At 36.2% G+C, this 23,371-nt stretch overlaps 1 protein-coding gene across 3 annotated transcripts in view; it reads right to left on the bottom strand.

Annotated features, from left to right (window-relative positions):
- Window positions 1–23,371, bottom strand: part of Ccser1 (coiled-coil serine rich protein 1) — a 1,158,948-nt gene that overhangs the window by 696,208 nt on the left and 439,369 nt on the right. For all 3 annotated transcript variants that reach the window (XM_076566874.1, XM_076566875.1, XM_076566876.1), the window contains exon 7: window positions 23,255–23,329. In XM_076566874.1, the coding sequence (XP_076422989.1) occupies window positions 23,255–23,329 (75 nt within the window). The remainder of the gene's footprint in view (window positions 1–23,254; window positions 23,330–23,371) is intronic.

The raw sequence follows: 23,371 nt of genomic DNA, 5'->3' as shown, positions 1-23,371 counted from the left end.
GAGAAAGAGGACCACATAGCTCAAACAAAACCTACATGTTAACAAAATGTCTCAAAACCATATTACCCAAAATGAGCATGATTTCCAGATGCCACCAACAAGCAAATGACTGAAAACTCAATTAGTACATCAATAATTCAATAAAAAAATCAAGTTCTCCAAGAACTACTTAACATTCTATTAACTACCACTAATTGTTGATTTTTCCCTGGGTCCTTAAAGTATTATTTATAGTGATGCCTTAGTATAATTTTTCCCTTCAAGGAGCTCTTGAGAAGAATGTAAACACCATATGTTACACTGTGTTAGGACAGAATTATAATTACTTATTCAAGTCAATAGGTAATTTAAGTCTGAATAAGTAGAAGGCTGTTTGCGAGGCAGCTGCTCTCAAACTGCTTTCACCACTTAGACATGTATTAAATTATGTGGCCAGAAATCTAGTTAGCAATGTGAATACATTGCAAAAAAAAATAAAGTTTCTGTTAGAAAAATAATTCCATATTTTTTGATTAAGGTACTGAAATTGATTTGTAAAACTGAAAGTAATGACATTTATGAAAGCATGCCTCTGCTCTTGGTTTGTGTACATCTTTTAGAGACCACTTAAGAGTAACCTGTGAACATATTCACATATGTGTGCTTGTGAACAACTTTTTGATGATTTCCCTCAAATCTTTGCATGTATTATATGAAATGAAATTAAACATGTTAACTACAGAATATTTTCCATTAGAAATAATTGATGACAAAAAAATCCAATAGTTTTCCAATCAATACATACATATTTCAAAGAAGACACAGTTGAATTGACTGTTCAAACAGTGAATGTTGTTGCTGACACAAAGAAAGAGTTAAATTTCTAGATGTTAATTGCCATTTGTTCCCCTCAAAATTAACAGATACAGACACTTATCTTTTACTGACAGTCACACAAAATTGATCATTTACAATAATTATTACCATTATTATTATTATTATTATTATTTTCGTTTTTCGCAACAGGGTTTCTCTGTGTAGCTTTGTGCCTTTCCTGAATCTCGTTCTGTAGACCAGGCTGGCCTGGAACTCACAAAGATCTACCTGCCTCTGCCTCCCGAGTGCTGGGATTAAAGGCATGTGCCACCGCCTAGATGCCTCCCAAACAGATCAAGCCAATCAACTGTCTCACCTATTTGGGACTTATGCAGGGATGCTTGGCTTAATCTGGGAGGAGGGGACTGGACCTGCCTGGACTGTCTACCAGGTTGATCTCAGTCTTCCGGGGAGGCTTTGGCCTGGAGGATGTGGGAATGGGGGGTGAGCTGGGGGGAAGGGGAGGGGGGCAGGAAGGGGGAGAACAAGGGAATCTGTGGCTGTTATGTAGAACTGAATGGTATTGTAAAATAAAATAAAAGGGAAAAAAAAAGGCGTGTGCCACCATTTTGCAGATATATGTCCAGGTAAGATTGGTTTCAACATAGAATTATTTTTCAAATAATCTTTAAACAAATATAAAATGTCTCCTGAGTTAGAGAGAGTACTTAGATAAATATAAAATGTCTCCCTAGAGTACTTAGATCTCAACAACAAAGTAGGTGGGGTATTTTACCACTGGTTCCACATGAAGTAAAGTCCTTTAAGAGAAGACAGCAGCTGAAAGCACAGCTGGACAGTGGACAGATCCCTGAAACAGCTCTGAAGTAGATGCACACCTGTTCACGCCCTAACCCCCCCAGCTCTCATCTTCACACAGGAAAGCCAGGCATCTAGAAACTAGAGGGAAGGTGAGGCTGAGGGTTTAAAGAATTCTATGAATCCAGGCAACACCTCCGGGTCAAAGCAGGAGACTAGAAGTTTACAGCCTTCAGAAAGCAATCAGATGAACACCAGACCCCCACAAAAAACATCAGACAAAACTGAGGCACAGACAAGTGAAAGCAAATAGATCAGACTAAGTCCACATAGTAGCCCTGGGAAATGTCCAACGTTGCCTTATGCCCTTTGTTCTCTGTTTTTGCACCTAAATTACCAACCCTGTCAGCAGTCACACCAGGGTCTTGATTTCTTCTGTTTCAATGTATGGACAACTGACTGGCCAAAAAATTCTTTAAACTACCAAGTAATCTGCAGTGAAATCTCACTGATTCAAATTATTTGAGCCAAATTATATTCCAGGTAACTCTCATTTGAGAATGTCAGAGACATTTATTAATGAAAGAAACATCTAATTGTAATTTGACTACAACAGAACCTCACCCTCAAGGCAAGCTTTCTTTTTGCTCTACTGATGTGTTCTTCCCTTTACATTTATCTTTACCTCATATCATTTATATATAACTAATAAACAATCAGAACTATGAGTAAAAGAAAAGCACTGCGGATTCCCACCACACAGTAGTTAAATCTATTCTTCAGAATTTAAACACCCAAGACAGATTTTCACCTCAGCAGCATGCCCAGCACTGGGACCTCTAGTCCATTCTCCTAATGATCTCAAGACTTTGATATCCTTATCTGCAAAATGGGACAGTATTTCCCTGTATTGCAGATTAATAATTTAAAGAATCAGACAGTTTCCAGGGTCAACAATTGGGAAAAATGAGTCTGTAGCTAAAACTTTTGGTGATTGGCTAGGATAAAAGAAAGAAAGGAAGAAAGGAAGGAAGGAAGGAAGGAAGGAAGGAAGGAAGGAAGAGAGAGAGAGAAAGAGAGAAAGAAAGAAAGGAAGAAAGAAAGGAAGAAAGAAAGAAAGAAAGAAAGAAAGAAAGAAAGAAAGAAAGAAAGAAAGAAAGAAAGAAAGAAAGAAAGAAAGAAAGAAGAGGGAAAATCAAGAAAGGAAATCCCTACAAATGTGCAGGTGAAGTTGGCAGGAATGCAGCTGTCAGGCAAGCATTGCTTATCAAATCAATATGACTAAGGCATCAGCCAAGTTTCCCAAACACAAGGTAAGATTCTGACAAAGTACAAGAACAAGAGTGTGTGAAAAGGACTTCCCTCAAACCGAAGGCATCATTGGTACTTAGATTTTGCTGAGCCAGTCTGCAAGTTTCAGAAGGAGGGATAAGCTGGAGAAAGTTTGGTATCTGAAATTCCCTGTATAATTTAATAAGGTTTATTTTTTATATTACCTTAGTGTTATGGGCAGGATAAGTAGAAGAAAGGGAGCTAAGAAACGTTCTGTCAACGCTTACTCATTCAGCCAGTAGTGTGTTCTGTACTTGTGCTAGAATAATGATATAAAGAACACAAACATTAATGTCTATTTGGGAACGTAATATAATTTCATTTTATTTATTAGAAATCGAAGTCAAGTATTGCAATAATTTGGAGAAGATTTTAAGTCAAGAGGCAGCACATGTTTGGCAATTAGGTGAAGAAAAGAAGTTTGCCTGAAAAAATGACAGGAAAAGTATACCAAAGTGAAATAACAGGCCATATAAACTGAAGCATAGGGAAGTTTCTTTCCTTGTATTAATTAATAATTATGGGGGGAAATTAATATGCTTGCCCCAAACTGAGTATAACTGCCCAAACATTTATGAATAGAACAAAGATTCCCTGGTGAGCAATAGAATTTAGATTTTACAATATGATATTGCTGGCTGTTGTTAATGAGAATGTTATCTATGGTCACCATCCTGCAAAGATCCTCCTGCCAAGCAGGGACTGAAGAAGCAAATGAAATGAAGGCTGCTAATTAGTGAACCTTAAGACTGGCTATCTAGATGTCTCAATGAAGTAACTGGGGTCCTCACTTGTCAGAAGGGGCAAAGGAGAGGATAGAACCATGACATGAGGAAAACTGGCCTAAATGTCACTGTAAAAATATTCTAGTAGATATTTATTATTTCAAAATACTGTATAACTATGATTTTAATACAAATATGGCGAGTTTCTATTCTATTTGGAACATATGTAGTTAGTGTATCAATAATTATATATACATAATAAAAAAGTACCAGTATATCCATATTGACTTGATCAGGTCTATTTGACATTTTAGTAACTGACAAATTTCAAATAAACCTGAGACCCCATTCTGTGGAAATTAAGCTCAAGAAGCATACAAGTTTATTTAGCATCTTTCTTCTCTTTCTTTTCATGCTTCCCATACCTACTTCTTTAGAAGAAAGCCTAGCTCACATGAAATATAGATCACCCTCCACACCAGCATGAACTCACAGCCTACTCTTACACATCATAGAATGACTGTTTTTTTTTTAATCTTCATGTCTAGCTTGACACTTGGATTGGTATCTTATACTTCTCCCTACATCCAATTCCAATATTTTGCAGCTTTCCAGGCTCAAATACAAGCAGCACTATGGTTTTCTGCAGCTTTGTTTAATTAGAATAAAATATGCCCTCTTCTGTTATTAGGTCTTATTCATTATAAGACTCATTACAAGTTTGTTAATTGTTGTGACAAGGATAGTGAAAAATGGGATAATGCCTGACTAGGGTCAGGAGAAAATTAAGAAAGAAGAGAAAAAGGGTACATGCAAACCAGAGGATAGAGTGCTACTCCCTTTATTCCTATACATCTTACGATCAAGCATAACCCATTCATTTTCCTACTAGTCCTGCTGCCAAAGGCCCCATCTCTAGCAGAGACATGTAAAGGAGAAAAGTAAGGCAACTCCTCTACCTTTAATTATGCTGTGAAAATTCTGTTCTGCTGGTAAAAATTAATTGGCTCCAGTGAAGTGGTAATATCATTTTTTTTAAAGCAGGACCTAAAAACACTAAATATGTACCTTTTTTCTTGGGGAGAATTCGCAACATCATTTAACATAATAGGGTTAGGCTGCAAAGTGGGTGATTGTCTCTGATTGTGACCTCAACAATCCTGTCAGACCCTAATGTAAGAGACCACATGTGAAAAGGGGGATATGTTAAGAATAAAGGGGCTTCTGCCAAGATGCTGAGGCTCTTCTCCTGTTCCAGTTATCTGCTCTTCATTACTTTGCTACTACACTACCAAGAATGATATCTGAAGTTTATTTTAGAGGATATTGCTAATGTTTGTGAAGACAGCAATTATTTCTACTGTCTTAAGATTAAATAGGATTTTCTCATAATTATTTTTCAACTTCTAACTTCAGTTACCAGCGTGTCATTTTGCTTAAATTTCTAACAATAGTGGGGTACCTGCAAAATTAATTATGACTGAAAAGTGCAGTGAAGAAGTGCTAAGTTTATAAGCAATTCAAAATTCAAAACAGACTATTTGCTTAATGTATTAATTTGACTGTATCTTTCAGCATGGGTATACAGTACAATAAAATCAATAGAAGCCAAAGTCTTAAAATATCTAATATACATTACTCTTTTTCACTAACTGTTATAATTATTAGCATGTATTAATTATAGAAGTGCGGGGGACATACTATAGTAGCTCCATATATGCATATATAATGCACTAATCTCGTCCATCCAACATTTCAGTCTTGACTCCACTGCTTTTCCTAACAGACATCCTCCTGAGTCTTTATGAGGTCTAATATTCATGTACAATTTTATAGTTACCAGAAAAACACAGCCATTTCCAGATAATTTCACTTAAGGTTAAATTAACAGCACTCAATTCCCTATTCATTGTGTTTTATAGTTTCAAATGCATTATCTTAGCTTGCTTTGGCTGCTTTAAAAGACTACCAGAAAGTTGGTGGCCTATCAGTAGTAAAAATGTGTATCTTGAGCTCTAAAGGCTAAGAGGCCCAAGAACAGGAGCCTGAGGTTGGATGGTGCTTCTTTCTGGACTCAGACAGAAGTTTCTACAAATCATCATATGGTGAGAGGGCATGCTCTAAGAACTTGGGTATATTACAATGGTTTTCATGTGAACCCCCATCCCCATAGGCTAATATATTGGAATTATTTGCCAACTGATGGGCCTATAAGAAGTGATTCAATCTTAGGGGTTCAGACTCAATCAGTGGGTTAATACCTTCCTGAGTTCATATTAGGATAGCATCATTTGGAGGTGGTGCAATGTCAGAGGTGAGGACTCGCTGTAGGACTTAGGTAACTGGGATGTGTCCTTAGGGGCTGTATCTTATCCTGGCCTTGTGAGCAGCCTCTCCCATATGCTTCTGCTGCCCTGGCATCACCATAGGCTCCATACCATCAGTTCTAAGGATTGTGGGCTGACACCTCTGAAACTGTGATCACAAGAACTCCTTCTTCCCTCGTTACTTCCTCTCAGGCATTTGGTCACAGTGACAAAAAGGTAACAAGCATAGGTACTAATACCGTCTATGAGGTCTCAGCTCTGGCCTTACCTGCTAATAACGTCACATTAAGAAAAATGCTTTCAGACTTTGAACTTGGTGAGGTTGCAAACTTTCATACTGTGAACCTTGTATTGGTTAGATTCAATATTTAATATTCCTTTCATATATATGCAGACAAATTCAAGCTCTGACAAATGTAACTAACACCTTGGTAAAAAATTTTGCACTGAATTTTCCCTGGTAGGTTTTTATTGTCATAGTCTCTCAAGTGGGTATTCAAATAAGAAGTCAGAATCTTTAAATTGTATCTTGACTGTTCCATTTTAAAAGGGAAGTTACAGTATGTTGTAAGTATATGTATAACTCTGAAATAATTAGTATAATTATGAGTATTCCCAGTTACATCCATTTTCCTGCAAATGCATTAAGATTGCTCTTCTTTATGTCAAGTGGTTTTCAATGTCTGGCATCCACATTATATCTTGGGAGATATTAAGAATTCTGATATGTACAGGCACCGATCATTGGTTCCTCCTTTTCATCCAAGCTTCTGCTGTAGATAGCAGATGTGGAGTAAGCCCCAGTGAAGCATCCAATGCTGAGTTCTATGGTTCTCACAAAAAGTGACCTTGGCATCTTGTTGACAAACAGAAAAAATGCTGGTCTGTCCTGAAGTTGTGTCCCAAACAAAGAATGAGGTGACAATGGTTGTTTCTTAAAATTCTTCATTTTCTCAAAAATTATTTTGGAATTCCCATTTCTTTTCAAAAATTTCAAGGCCCTTATAGGCATTAGGATTTTTCTTAAAGCAATTCAATATTCTGTTTTTTTACATACCAATCAAATGTGGTATACCATCAAATGCAGTATTCAAAGATACTCCAGCATTCTGTACATGAAACCTACTACATTTAACTTCTGCTACAAAATCTGCAACCTCGCTGTGTGCAATAAATTCTATATATTTATATCAGATCACTCTCAGAGTTCTATTTACCTAATGTCATAAAAAGTGGATCATTGAATTCCTTTTTCCAAGACCATATTTCACCAAAATCTTTACAGATAATATCCTATAAAATTTCATTAAAAGGATTCTTTCATCAGGGTATGAAGACAGAAGCAAGCCCCAGTTCTAAAATCATGCTAAACAAACCCTTGCAGGGAGGAGCTTTTCTTCCTGTATCACTTGGATCTCAGAAGCAGTCAGGCAAAATCCCAGGCACCAACATGGATGAATTTCAACAAACTCTCTGATATTTATAAATGGGAAGAAAACTGAGTGTGTGAGTTCTAGATAAGATGACAGGGGCATGCTATTATTTTTAATGTATATTAATATGGACAAGTTCTTTACCTTGTACATAGCTGCCTGAAATTATTTGGACAGTGTAGGAGAAGAATTTGGAAAGTAATATGAAGCTAGTATGCAGCAGCAAATTATTTACTTGCTTTTCCCATTAAAATCTTCCCCAGAGGTCCACTGTGTCTGAACCATATTACATATCTTTTAGCACAAATTAAAAACAATTCACTTTGACTTTAATTTATGTATTTTTCCTTACTAGGATATAAGCACTCATTTCTGACTACATGAATGATCATATATTATACAGTACCACTGCTGTCTCTATCAGTCAAGTAACAGCTAAATTATTCTAAGCTTATTACAGGATGAGAAGGGAAATGCAAGAGAAACACTATAGAAGATAATACTGGTAGTTGTTATTTCGACTTATAGTCTACTTAGTGTTTACATTCTGTGTTGTATTCAGAATTTGACAGACACCAAGTTAATTCAAATTCTGTGACATGGAAATTTAATTACCTAAATTAGTGAAAATTAAAATGGCCATAAAACTTACAGTCATGAGTGTACTAATGAATATACATGATAAGGAAAATTCTTAATTCTTTCTGTTCCCTTTCAGACCCAAAATTCATATGCTTGACTAAGAACATAATAGTACTAAAAACTGTTTTAAGAAGAGACTACTGCATATGTACAAGTAGAGTAATGGTAATATAAATTGTTCCTTTGCCATTTCTTTCAAATACTATAACCATTTCTCTTATGTTTCAGCAAAGGTCTTGCCTGTTTTAAATCACATAGTAGGTCTGCTACCTATTTGTTCCAGCATGGATTATGTTGCCTCACATACATAAATTTCCCAATATAACCACATTTAGAGACAAGAATTTAAAGAAGGATAGGTATGCGGTAGAAGATATTGCTGGTCACCTTAGGGGTCAATAGGAGGGAATATGCTGGATTCATGCCTATAGGACATAGTAAGAAGGTGGCCTTTTCTAAGCCATGAAGACATTAAAGGTGCAGAAGAAACCAAAAGTACCAGTAACTGAAACCTTAATATCTATTCTCCAGAATTCTTAGAAAACAAATGTATTGTTTGTGCTATCTGGTGCATGGAATTTTGATATGACAGCGCTAGGGAATTATTACACTCTCCCTAGAAGGCTTTCCTACAAGACTGTCAATTGTTTGCCTCTTTGGGGTTATCTTGTTGCCAGTATCCTGTATAAAAAGCTTCCATGATGGTAGGGGTGGTACACAACTGCTGTAGTGCTTGTACAAACAACACAGCTTATGTTGGACACCTGATTTCTTTCTAGAAGTTTGGGATTTCAGTGCATGCTGGGTATAGAATTCCTACATGACAAACTCATAATAGAATCCTCAGTGTTGAGTTTCTAGTAGTCATCAAGTGAACAAGTATACCACATGTACAGCACTGGATTTTCTTTCTGTTAGCAGTATATAATCCTCGTGGAGTTCAGGCCTGGGAATTTATACTTTCTCACAGAACATTTATTTTAATTCCTCTCAAACATCCAACTCTATAATGACTGGGAAGGGTCCATGGAAACAATGAAGCATGGCAGGTAGTAACTGCAACAAATGTTTCATGGTTCTAGTCATAGACCCTGGGTACTGGGCCAGTGTTAACTTCAATATCTATCTCCCTTACGTTTAAATAGTAAATGTAAGAGAATATAGATAGCATCTCTAACCTAAATCTGAATGCACTTAGTTTAAAACCACAAACAAATCTGCCAAGAAGGACTCAGGTCACATATAGAATCTCAGCAAGAGACTGTCTTTTGGGGCTGACAAATTTTTAAATGATTTATTACATAAACATGCAGAGAAAACTGTCATTCTACTTTATACCTAATCAAAAGTAGTTGCTTAAAATATTTACATTAGAGAAATAGATATCTCTTAAAATTATTATTAGGGAAACATACTGATAGACATTTATTTGAAATTATATTCATAATGAGTGTAGGCTGCAAATTCCCTCCAACACGCATCTGAAACATTTACTTCCATTGTAGTGGCATTAAAAGTCACGTGCTAAATGGTACCCAAGGCCCTGTGGGCTCCATCTTTGTGGAAGATTAACATCATCATCGTGAGAGTTGTATAATTATTGTTGGGGTGGGTTCCTCATACGGATGAAGGATTTGACCTCATTTTCTCTCTCTGTCTTACTTGTGCTCACTTGCACACTGTTCATGTTTGATGCAGCAAGATGTTCCTTGCAAAGGCAGGTGTCATGCTCTAGGCTTCTCACTGACCCAAGAGTGTGAGCCAAACCAACTTCCTTTGTTTGTAATTTAGCAAGCATACTGTATTTTGTTAGAGCACAAAAGATCAGAATAAGACAAGAATAATGCTACCTTACATTCATTTTATATTCAAAATCTATCTGTTATGCCTTGGAGAATTTTATTTTGTCTGCTTACTTCTCCTAGTAAATATGGATGAATCATATTTTTCTCCTGTAATTATTGATTTATCATAAACAATGTCAAATTATTTCTAACTCTATATGTGTACTTTACAGTTTCTTGAGATAGAGAAAAGCTCACCAGAATTAATAACAATTATAGGACTGAAAAATATTTCTGATGAAACCAATGTCACCTTCCAGCTCACACCTACCCTTCTTTCCACATGACCGCTAAAACAAACCAAGCAAACAAACAAAACTCCATTAATTGCCATAACATACTTAGTTATTGTAAAACCAAAAGGGGAGTTATTGAGACAAAAAGAAAAATATAGAGAATATTAGTTATTAGTATCACAAATTGTCTACTTACCTTTTTAGATTATCCAGGTATGATTGGGTGTCAAACTCTGCTAATGCCTCATTCAGAATGTACCAATGACCAATAAGCTGTTATACTTTCAGATTTTACACTCTACTTTAAACTACCATAATCCCTAAACTACAGGAGCCTTTGCTGTCTTCTTCTGCCAGGTCACCATTGATGAAATACACATTTCACCTGTGGTCATCATGTCTCTGCTAAAAATTCCCCTAACCAGAGTAAGCTGCATTTGGACTTTTTCTCCCCTTTTATTGAAAATAGCTTTTTTTCTCACCTAATATATCCTAATTACAGTAGCCAAATAGGCTTTCAAGGGATTATAATATAATATAATATAATATAATATAATATAATATAATATAATATAAATATATAATATGACAAAACAAAAGCCTAACACATCTGAATAAGACAGAAATAAACAAACACCAGAAAGAAAAGATCCCAAGAAAAGGCACAAGAAACAGATAAAGAGACAGAGACCCACTCATTTGGCCTTCCATTTTGAAATGAGACATTAGAGTGTCACTGTCTTTCCCCGAAATCCTGCTTTATTTTTCTCATGATGCTAATCACCCCTTCCTGAAACACTTTACAGTATTTGTTGTCTATTTTTTTTTCCCTCAGGAGAATCCAGACACCATAAAATCAGGGATTTTGTTTGTATTATTTACACTGAGACATGAATGTTTTAGAACATTATTAAGCTGGTGGCAGTTAATCAATAAATGAATTGGATTCCTCAACAAATTAATGAGTTAATACACAACTGAAGCAATGATTCAGAAATATACCACAGTGGGTTCTTACTGGGAGAACAAAAAGGGATTTCAAGTATTAAGAGAGACCACTAATTTCCAAAGGTGAAAAATAACTGTAATAAAATCTCTCTCCGCTTCCACAAATGTAGGACATAGAATAAATGATTCTGTAGTGGCTTTGCCACAATGGGCTCCTCTTTCCCAAGGTCTCAAAATGTACTCTTTATGTTAAGATATGCTAGACAAAATAATTTGAAGCTATATTGATGTCAGGACATTTGAAGGGGTAAATAATCAGCTGTGCTTTGTTTACAATTAGTTTTTTTTCTCCAGAATTCTAAGGGGATGGATGGGCTCCTTTAGTAGAAGCCATGTATTTAGGATGCTGATTAGTTACCTTTCTATAGAAAGTTGGAGAATTAAAGAAAAATGTACTATGACATATTTTATATGAAAAAATCCTATATAAAAAATAGAAACAATTTTTTTAATTTTCTCTGTTTCTGTTTTAACATATTTATCAGTTTGCCCTCAAATTTTCATATTTAGTCTTTCTCTTTTACATATGGCATTCCTGTTCATTAGTTCTTGTAAAAGTTTTATGATACGTGATAATATAAAATAAATAACATCACTTCTTAATATTAAACGTTAATCTTTGAAAGTAAAACGTTCTTTTCCCATTTGGCAATAAGGTAAAAAAAATGCTAAGCAGAAATATCCTTCATATGTATACATAGGGCATTATTGGCCTAAGGTTGGAGATCCTACCTCTGAAAACAACCGCACTTATTTACTGTTTTACTGTGTACTGTGGTAGGTGCCTTCTATACACTGACTTCTCAGCCTGGCTTTTTGTTGTCTCCTGAAGTAGTTGTACCTGTTTTTACTCTGCAGATACATATGCTAGGAAACAAAGTACCTGCCTCATGGCAGCAATGGGAAGAAAGTGGCAGAAGTGGGCTTAATCCCAGAGGTTTCCAATATTGCTACAGAAGTCATTATTGTAGAAACTGTGCAATGTATTTCCTTTGAAAACATGTACTCCTGATTTTTATACTGTTGCAATGTGTAATATATTAGGTTATCGTAAATAACAGGGGTATCTGGTTCGTTGTACTTTGTGGAACTATTTTAATTTTCTACTTCTTTACAAAATTTTTCATTAAAAATAACCTAACATGAATAAACTTCAATTTCTGCACCAGGAGTCCAATGACACTTTTCACAGTCTATAATCATGAGGATTTAAAATTATAATGATACAAATGTTGAAAAGCTAAACTGTTGAAAAACTGACAGGAAATGACCATCTGTATAATCAATTTAAAGACACTCAGAGAATTTCTCAAATTGTTCATCAAAATTTACCTTTTTTTATTGATGACTTGTATCATAAGATCTTGGTTTACTGAATTTGTAAGAACATTTGTAATTGTTTTTTAAGACAGTAAATTCTAAATAGCTAGTCAGGAGAGAATAAATGGAAGTTCTAGGGAGAGAAAGGAACTAGTGAAGAATCAGAAGTGTGTGGGATTAAGTCAGCAAGACAAGGAGGGAATCAGATGTGCAGAATGGAGGGGATGTAAAGAAGCATGTGGCAGAATGTAGATTAATAGAAACAGCTTACCTTAAGTTACAAGAGCTAATTGGAAACAAGCCTAGGCTAAGGCCAAGCTTTCATAATTAATAGTACATCTCTGTGTCATTATTTGGAGGTTGGTGGACCAAAGAAAGTCTGACAAGAAATACCTGCTATATATGGCATCCAATGTGGAGACCTGGCCCGTATAACCAGGCATAGCACCTATGAGCGTCTGGCACAGTTCTCTATAGGAGACTAGGTAGACATATCTACCACAGCTCAGCCTACCAACTTCCCAGAGCTGGGGCAATTGAATATGGCTCCTGGCAGGTACCTGCAGGCATGAGGCCAGGCTCTCACAGAACTGAGGGAGGATGAAGCCAGCACCATGTGCTAAATGGAGCCATGCAGTGGGTGATCTAACTATTTAAGGAATAGCTTGTGCTGTCAGAGAAGGCTGATGAGGCACAGTAAAGCCAGGTCCAGACCAAGAAAACCTATGAACAAGTACAGTATAATGCTTAGTCACTGAAAAAAAGAAAAGAAAAGAAAATGGATATAGACAGAAAAAATACCTTAAAATAATAAAGTAAAGTAATGAAAAAAGAGTAAAGTATTATAAAATGAATAAGCTATATAAGGATGGAAAATACACAGGGCTTCTGGATCATGTATGGTGCTTTGTTGACTTTGAATTTTTTGAATGCTGATGAGGGAAGGGCAAATGCTGCTGACAGACATTGGATTGTAGAAAAAAAAAACTGCTAAATTGAACCTACCTATAAATCTTAAGGATGTTTTAACTTCAGAATGGAAGTGAGGAAATGTGTTGCATTTGGGGATAGGTTATGCCTTTGTTTCTATAGGAAACAAAAAGCTATGGAGTCCTTCAAAATTAATAAAGACCAGATTTGACCAGGGGAGACCTCCAGAAAATCATGGCTGCAGATATAAAGGAAGAAAGAAAGAAAAACTACAAGACAGGTGATGTACAAACTGGTCCCTTGACATGGAAACAGCTCTAAGACTGAGTGAGGCATGATAAATTTTATTAGCTACAGTATCCTCTTGACTTATTATTGCATGCCCTCCTTTCATATGCATGGATAGAGATTTATATTACAGTTTGATTTTTCAGTCCAAATGGACTTATAAAATTGACAAATGCCTTTTACTGCAAAAAGAACAAAAAAATCATCTTTAAATGATTTGTGCACACATTTCATACTTGTGTTAATGCAGATATGTATGTTACCTTTATAAGTTTGTGTGTTTCCAGGAAAAAAAGGACCAGACACCATTGAAGAAGACAAGTAGCCCAGGTGATCTAGCCTCTCCAAATGCCTCTGTTGCAGGTTCATAAAAAAATCTACATCCAGAACAATGTCAAAGTGGATAGCTAAGAGGGTCCAGCATTACAAACTACTCCAGCCAGAACTTCAGATGATATCTGTACTTTCCTATCACACAAAGACTAGATGACCAATGATGCAGGTAGCTCTCCCAGGAGTTGACCATTATCCCAATTTTCTCAGGGTCTCCTAAAGTTGCCATTGCCCTCAAGACATCAGGAATTAGTTGTAAGAACATGAAACCCACATTCCTAAGAGGTGGGGTCATAGTTTTCAGTCACTTAGTGAGTAATGGATGTTTGTCATTGTTTAGTTGAACTAGTTGCAAGCTGTTACTGGTCATGGTCAAGAAAAATACTAAACAAAGGAGATCAGATTCAAGGATCTCTTTTAAAAAAGGGAATTTAGGAATGATAAGATTAAAGGGTAGATTACTGAATCTACTTTTAGACTAAAAAGCAAGCGCTAGACTCAAATATTTTACATTCATTTGGATTTTTATATACTGATACAAATTTAAGATTAATTTTGTTATAACATACCGTATGGATGTTTCTACTCTTATTTAACATACTGTATCTATGCAGCTTATTTTAAAATGTAATATAAAGATTTAGCCTTAAAAGCTATTATTGCAAATTGTTGAGGGTAATTAAGAAATGCACGTTAATAATTAGTCATCTGTAACAAACTTGTCTCACATTAGGTATGTTTTCAAAGTCAAACATAGATATATTTTAGATAGATAGATGGTCTTCAAACGCTTTTGAGTCCCACAAAATATGGCATTTAAGATGTTTTACCAGCATAAGGCTTTTCATGACAGTGAGATACGTCTGCCCCTTGCAGCACCAATCTACTTTAGAGAAGATGATTGGCATCAAAGAACCTCCATATAGAGTTTACTTTCATTTGTGGCAAAGATAGTCACTGGGCAAGAAACTGCCCTTGGCTCAACTAATGACAATGTTATTCATATTGGGCAAGCAAGACACAAAGGAAGTGACTGCCAAATTTTGCCAAGACAAGGTAGGACATTCCTTCAAAAATTTATGCTTCTGGCCGGGCGGTGGTGGCGCACGCCTTTAATCCCAGCACTCGGGAGGCAGAGGCAGTTGGATCTTTGTGAGTTCGAGGCCAGCCTGGTCTAGAGAGCGAGATCCAGGAAAGGCGCAAGGCTACACAGAGAAACGCTGTCTCGAAAAATCAAAAAAAAAAAAAAATTTATGCTTCACAGAAAAGTCTGTCAGATATTCTAGACCTGTAGGGTAAAATGTTGCAGAGGAAACTTGGGTGACTGTCCAGGTAGCCAGTTGCTTCTGTCATTTCTATAATTTTGGAACTTGTTTGCTCTGCATTTGCTTTTTACTCAGGTAATATTTTTATCCTTCTTGGGTTTCTGATGGGGATTGAAGACTAGATAGTTATACTGTTTTCTTTGTTAACAAATTTAGAAAAGAAACTTACTGAAACATACAGAAAAGACATATAGAGTTTAGAAGGTTGAGAAACATAAGTGTTTAAGTTGTTTATCTAAGAAAATGTCTTTTAGATCTAAAAAGATATTTTTAGATTGGTAATACAAGTTATGATAGAAAGTCGTTTAGGTATAAAATTTTGAACTCACCAAGACAAGATATATATTCTCTAAATTTGCCAAATTCAAATGGACTAGAAATTGTGAAAATAATTCTCACCTGATATATTTTCTTATTGTATATAGTTTTACTATGTTAGAGTTAAACCTTTCTTTTTAATCAGACAAAAAGGGGGACGTGATGTGGGATAATCTTTTTGTACACTGTGAAGATGTGTCTTTGCCAAGGTGCCTTCTGATTTGCTTAATAAAGAGCTGAATGGCTAATAGCTATGCAAGAGAGAATAGGAAGGACTTTTGGGGAGAGGAATTCAGGAAGAATCAGAGGTATGTAGATTTTGCCAGCCAGACATGGAAGGAGTCAGATGTACAGCATGGAGGAGTGGTAAAGAGCCACATGACAGAACATATATTAATAGAAACAAGTTAAGTTATAAGAGCTAGTTGGGAACAAGCTTAAGCTAAGACCAAGCTTTATAATTAATAGTAAGTGTCTGTGTCATTATGTGGGGTGGGAAGACTAAAGAAAGTCTGACAAGAAAGCTTGCTGTATCATTTCTAATTAAAGACTAAAATAAAAATATATGCTACTAGCTGATAAGATGGCTTACTAGGTATAGATACTTGCCAACATGTCTAATGACTTGAGCTTAGTCTCTAGAACCAATACTGTAGAAGAAGAGAACTCTCAAAAATTTTCTGAACACCACACACATGCACTAGCACCCTACACACAAACACACACACACACACACACACACACACACACAAACACACACACACAAACACACACACACACACACACTACATAAATGTAAAAATTTATGAACCATCTAGAATTGATATATTTTAAAAAGATTTTTCTACACAATTTTATATAATAAAGAACAAAACATGTGAGTCATATTGCATTTTAGTTAGTTCTGGGCTAAGGCTTTGGTCCTATAGTAGTGACACACAGTATTTCTCCTTTAACTGCACAGCAAAGTTTTCAGAGGTAAATTTATATTTCTATTTCCTTCTTAGTTGGATTGGGTAGCTTTCTTTTACTTAAAGTTAGCTTTGAGGCCAGGGCAGAAGAATAGTCAGATATAATGCTACTTCAAAATATATTAAAGAGATTTTTTTTTCTCTCAGTATCCTTGCTGCTTTACAGACAGGAGGGTAATCTCAGATGAAAATGGAAGAATACCTTAGGCAAAAAGAAGACTCAGGAAATAAAGAAAAGTAACCAGAAAACGTTTGACCCAGAAAGTAAGAAAAATGAGAAAATACTCAATTGTAACTCAGAATTAGTTCTTAGGAAAGTGACTATATAAGTGAGAGCATGGCTGTACCACAAATGGTTTACCTGTGCCTCACAGGTGGTGGTGATACCTGAGGACAGGGTGTCTGTACCTCAGGGAAGGTGGCTACATCTCAGAAAGGACATCTGCCCTTTAGGGAAGAGACCTGTACCTCAAGGAGGGTGGTTGCATCACAGAGAAAGTAGCTGTATTGAGAAAGAGTAGCTTGAGATCATAGACAGTGGCTGTGCTTCATAGGAGTAGCAGAGACTCAGAGGAGGAGGCAGCATCTCTAAGAGTGACTGTATTTCAGAGTAGGTAGCTGTACCTCAGAAGGAGTGGCTATACCTAAGAGAAAGTGTCTCTGTGCACTCTAGGTGCTGCAACACCCCAAATACATGCCAAGAACTGCTAAAAAAAAGGTGACAAGTTATATTTGATGGGAGACTAGTAAATGGAGGTGATGCTTCAGTGCCTTTGTGTACTTTAGAAGCAGAGTATAGGAAAAACATAGTTGATTTCCTATTGAATTTATTACAGGACAAGAGTAAGATAGTATAATATAATATGCATTTGATACATGAAATCAAACATGACTTTTGATCACTAAGAGCTAAAGACTGAACTATAGACACCATGCTTCACTGAAGTACAAATGAATTTGAAAAGTTTGTGATCCATAATACTGAGGGACAAATGTAGCACAGCTCCTTGGCTGGCAGATAGATAGGAAAAGAGGTTCAATGTAGATTAGTAGGCTATCTACTTAAACACTAAAAATGGCTATCTTCCTGCTTTTCCATCACCAAGATGAAGGGGAACTTTCAAATCTCCCACAAAGGGACACTCTTGTGGTGGGAACCAATCCACTTCCTTTCCTTATCTGGATTATACAATTCCCCTACAATAATCCAAGCCCACCAAAAAAGGCAACTCATCCTAGCCCAAGCATAAAAGTATTATAGAGTTCTTATTTCCTGATAACCCTCCTGAGCCATGGGGAGTCTGCCTCTCTGTGTGCTTTGTGTGTGTGTGTGTGTGTGTGTGTGTGTGTGTGTGTGTGTGTGTGTGTGTGTGTGTTTTCAATAAAACATTAAAAGGAACAGGCTACTATAGATCAGTCATTTGGACATCCTAAGGCAACTTTAATATAGGAAATCATGCTGAACCTAACACGGAGACAAAAGGCAGACTGAAAATTAGGTGGTAGGAAACTAGGGAGGATAGCAGAAAGGAAAGGTAGAATAATGCAGACAAAATAAAAGACTTGAACCAATATAGTCCACAGTGTCATTCTATAGAGGACCATAAAAAATTCTAATGGTTAAGCCATCTATTCCTGCTTTGAGCATCAGAGGAATAAAACTGTGTGATCATGTAATGGGTCTATAATGTCATAGTGTCCCCACTCATTAGTAGTTGGTAATCCCTTAGTCGTTCAGAATGATATAGTGACACCTGTCAGCTCATATATGTATAGTTAATGTAATGCTAAACATAGTTAAAATATAGATTATACCCTTGCCTTTTGTTTGGAAATATGTGCCAGGATCATAGCCCGAAAAATTATAACAATCTGAAATACTAGAAACTTCTCACTACCAACAGAGTAGAACATTTGTGAGCCTCTCATGTGTGGGAATGAAAAGACTGACACCTAAGTGCAATGTGTTGTGGGTTACTCATCATATGCACATCATAGTTTCACAGCAGGCATGCATTCAACAGGGAATAGTGCTGACTGGTGAACTGGAGGTCATGTGACCTGCCCATGCAGACACCTCACTAGTTGATCTGTTCCTTCTATTTGCAAAGAAAGGCAGAGTCTCCAGATTTTCCAGTTGTTTAAGGCAATGTTGGATGAATTTTCAAACACCATAGCAACAATTTTTAAACAATTATCACACAAAGCTTAGTGGGGCAGGGTACAAGTTGCATGGAAGAGAATAAAATTAAGTGACATTACAAGTGAAACTTAGAATGCCTTTCAGAGCAGATTTCTAAGAACTAAATTTGAAGACTTGGTTTCAATACGACTACTAATGGGAGCAACAACTTATCATGGAAAAGAAATATTGGTATCACATAAGATTTGTTATCTTTTATGCTTAAATTTCCAAGTCTCTAAAGCCAAATATTCTCTCCTGACATTAGTGAACTAGTCTTAGAATATTACCTAGTTTTTTGTAACATTAATTTACTGTATCTTATTATGGAATACTTCTAACAACAGTCAATTTCTCAGCAAAGAAGCAATTTAAAATAAAGACAGAAGCAGCAGAGAGAGAGAGGAGGTTAAAAATGATATAAATATAGCACTCATGTAAAAATTATCAAAATAAATAAAGGAAAATTGAAGACACACTTATTAATAGGGTTGTAACTATTAGGTATTAAAATAACGATCAATTTGTCTTTATTTTAGGTGCTACGTGTAAGGTTAATTTAGTCAGAATGTCATTTTAAAGTTATGTTAAAAGGAAATGTCACTATGATGCACACTTGGGCTGGCACAGGTTATCTTCCTTTAATTCTAGCAGTCATTGATTAATCCCAAATAGGTATGAACAACAGAAGCAATTTTTCTTACTAATTTAACCACTTCTCGGTAGGAAAGAGAAAAGCAAGATCCTCCATCAACCAGCAATGTGGTTCTTTCAGAAGCATAGTGGCTTTGCTTACTCAATGTTACATATTTGATGATGAAGTTAGGTTCTGGAATGACTACAGTTTAGGAAGCTGGTGCTATACTCTGATTGTTAGTGTGAGTGGACTGACAGATATCTAGGCTGTTAGTAAAACTTTTGGATGTTACTGTGTGGGCTCTGGCCTTATCAACCATAAAAAGCAGAGACTAACAGAAGAGTGGAACTGTGGAAGGCAGGAACTAGTTAGATGAAAAGTGGCTACTGAAGATATACTTTTGAAGTGTACATCCTGCTCCTGGCCTTCCTACAACTACTCTCTTTCTGCCTCAGAGTAGCATAGAAATGAGTTCCAGCATGTTACCTTCATGATGTGTTTCACTATAGGACAAGAAATATGAAGCCAGCCGCAACAGACTAAAGTATCTGAAACTGTGAGCCCATACACATCTTTCCTCTTCTTAACTTCTTCCCTCAATATTTGTCATTGAGACAAAACACCCCCCAATCCCGACTAATCCAGAACTTACAGTGTCTATGTTCACAAGAAAGACCATGCTACATTCCTGGAGAAAGAAAAAGAAAATGTAACCTAGCAACCCATATTTTTTTCCAGTTCTGAAAGCTGTCTTGTTGACTGATGGAGGGAATTATTTGTTTGTTTGTTTTTCAATCTTTTTTTTGCTGGCAAATAATTAGATTAGTAAAAGAAACCAATTCCTCCCATTGAAAAAATATTACCATGTTAGTTAAGTATATTTGTGCACGTATGTGTGTGTGTGTGTATCCTGATTCACACCCTTGTGTACATGCTGTTACACATGTGTGTGCATATTTGTATTTATGCTAGTGCATGCTGGCATATGGTGTGTGTGTATTTCTGTGTGTGTGTGTGTGTGTGTGTGTGTGTGTGTGTGTGTGTGTGTGTATGCTGGTACAATGTATATGCAGCTACATGTGTGTGCATTTACATGTGGAGCCCAGAAGACATCCTTGGGTGTCATTCCTCAGGCACTGTCTACCTTTTTACTTTGAGACAGGGTTTCTCATTAGTCTGTAGTTATACACATAGGCTAGTTTGATTAGCTACCAACCCTCAGGAATAGTCCTGTCTTTGCCTCTCCAGAACTGGAATATACCTCTCCAGAAATCTATAGCACCACTCCATGGATCTCTAGATTTTCTTAAAATTGGTTCTGAGATTGAATCCAGGGGGAATCACTTTAGTGAATATGCTTTCTTCTTAGCCCATATCATAATTTGAATAAAGTTATAAACACACAGGAGTTATAATATCAAGATTACCTTCATGTAATGATATTGAGAGTACCTAAATGCCCTCTATATCTTGATAAAAAATGTGTGAAATTACAAACTTTATACCAAAGTACTGCCCCAAATATTTTCTTTTATTTTGTTATATAAAAATAAACAATTGATATGTTATTCACTAATGCAATGTCAAATTTCAAAGATAAAATAATGTTGGAGTGTTACTGTTTATTAAAAAGATTAAATTTTAGATAATTTTAAGTACTAATGGGATGGTTTTATAAATGTGAGAAGTTTTTGAAGACTATAAATCATGTTTTTTCATGTGATATTGGGCACTCGAAGCCAATGCTGCATATTCCAGGCTCTCAAATGTCTTAATTGCTTTCAAGAAGCACTTACACATATTAGCTCAAAAACAGTATTGATCTCTTAGAACCAGTCAAATAATCCAACAGAAGTAATTGTACTTGCATTAGTTTCATATCAGCAGATTCTAGAATAAAAAAGCTCATTTTAACCTTTGTTAAAAATCACATTAATTTTTAGCATTGTAATTTATCTATATATTAAGAGAAAATGGTTTCTGGTGATGCAGTGAAAATTCAGTTAAAGTCTTTGCAAAGCAAAGGTTCTCCTGTGAATTCTACCCCACATACTATGAATAAAATACCACACAATACTAAACTTGGAAGCAAAGGTTGTGGTGTCAGTTTGACAAATCATTTATACCCCAAGATGCCACTCAATATTTATAAATTCTTTGATGCAGAAATGAGAGTTTCATAATTTTACTAAGTCTGTCACTGTCTTAGGGTTTTATTGTTGTGAAGAGATACCATGACCATACAACTCTTATAAAAGAAAACATTTAACTGGGGCTAGCTTACAGTTCAGAGGTTTAGTCCATTATCATCATGGCAGATGCTAGGCAGGAAGACACGGTGTTGGAGAAGGAGCACTACATCTTGGAAGTTCTACATCTTGATCAGCAGGCAACAGGATTTGAATTCTGTACCAACTGGAAATAGCTTGAGCATAGGAGATGTCAAAGCCCACCCCCAGAGTGACACACTTCCTCCTAAAAGGCCATATCAATTCCAACAAGCCACAACTTCTAATAGTGCCACTCCCTATGTGGGGCATTTTCTTTCAAACCACCACAGTAACTAATCATGAGGCAACTGATGTTTTATAGAAAGTAAAGGTTATCAGTGGACAGCATTATGGAAGGCTTATCCCAGTGATACAATAACGCTGAATGTAGGGAAGCCCTAGATATCACTGTACAGCCTATATGTAACATGAGGCTTAATAACATACAACCCTTGTATGAAATAATAATTTTATATACAACCACAATGAACATTCTAATAGACACTCAAACATGCATTAGTCTACTTTTTTTTTTTTTTTTTTTTTTTTTTTGTTTTTCGAGACAGGGTTTCTATGCGTAGCTTTGTGCCTTTCCTGGAGCTCACTTGGTAGCCCAGGCTGGCCTTGAACTCACAGAGATCCGCCTGGCTCTGCCTCCCGAGTGCTGGGATTAAAGGCGTGCACCACCACTGCCCAGCTGCATTATTCTACTTTTAAAGCAAACTGCAAAAACCTTTGAATTCAAGTGTATTATCCCAACGTTTTAACTTTTTCATCCAAACTACTGTAGATTGCCCTTCTTTATAATAATACTAATGATATACAAACATTCTTGGTACAAACAGTTCATTTTCATGCTATGGCTAAAACCCTAACCCTAGTAGGCAACGAGGAAATTTCCCTATTTGTAGTGCATATAATAGACTCTCAAATCGGAGAATGTCTTTAGGGGAATGAAACCATACCTAGCATTAACTTTTATTTTGTAAAGATTGCACCATTCAGTTCTGTTGCTAAAGACAACATAAGTAAAATAAACACTGCAGATTATTACATGACTACAAACACATGTTTCCTACTTCACATTGACCAAAAGCTGTTAAAAATACAGCTCTGCGGCAGGCATGATAGGCGGCAACTGCTCCATGAATATTCCAACCTTCAGCCTTTTAGGCAGAGATTGAATAATGGAACAAAAACAACACTTCAAGTACTATATGTAAAGATGAATGAGATCTTAGCATGGGGATGCACAACTCTAATCTCAGCACTTAAGGGGCTGAAGGGGGTCTCTATTTCATGGGTGACTGTTGTAATTACCTTCTGTCCATTATATAAACCACATCCAATTAGGTAATTGAAACTAGAAAAACAAAAAGTACAACAAGTTAAGGCAACCAACCAAGTAAGAAGAATGAACCAGCTCACCTCAAGTCTGTGGAAGACTATATAATGTAAACTGTTTGCAACCTTTAAAATACTAAAAATGAATGTCTTTGGGGGTGTGGTTATCTTTTACCTTGAAAGGCAGCGGCTCTTCCGTAAGAGGGCTGATAGGAAGCGATGTGGTACTGCTGGAAGGGCTTACATCACTCTGCAAAGAAAGGACCCTTGTGTTAAAGACGCCATGCTTGAA

The sequence above is a fragment of the Peromyscus maniculatus genome, chromosome 3, assembly GCF_049852395.1.
Source record: "Peromyscus maniculatus bairdii isolate BWxNUB_F1_BW_parent chromosome 3, HU_Pman_BW_mat_3.1, whole genome shotgun sequence".
Classification (NCBI taxonomy): Eukaryota; Metazoa; Chordata; class Mammalia; order Rodentia; family Cricetidae; genus Peromyscus; species Peromyscus maniculatus.
Note: the sequence above shows the minus strand (reverse complement) of the source record. Positions and strands in the feature narration are given on the sequence as shown.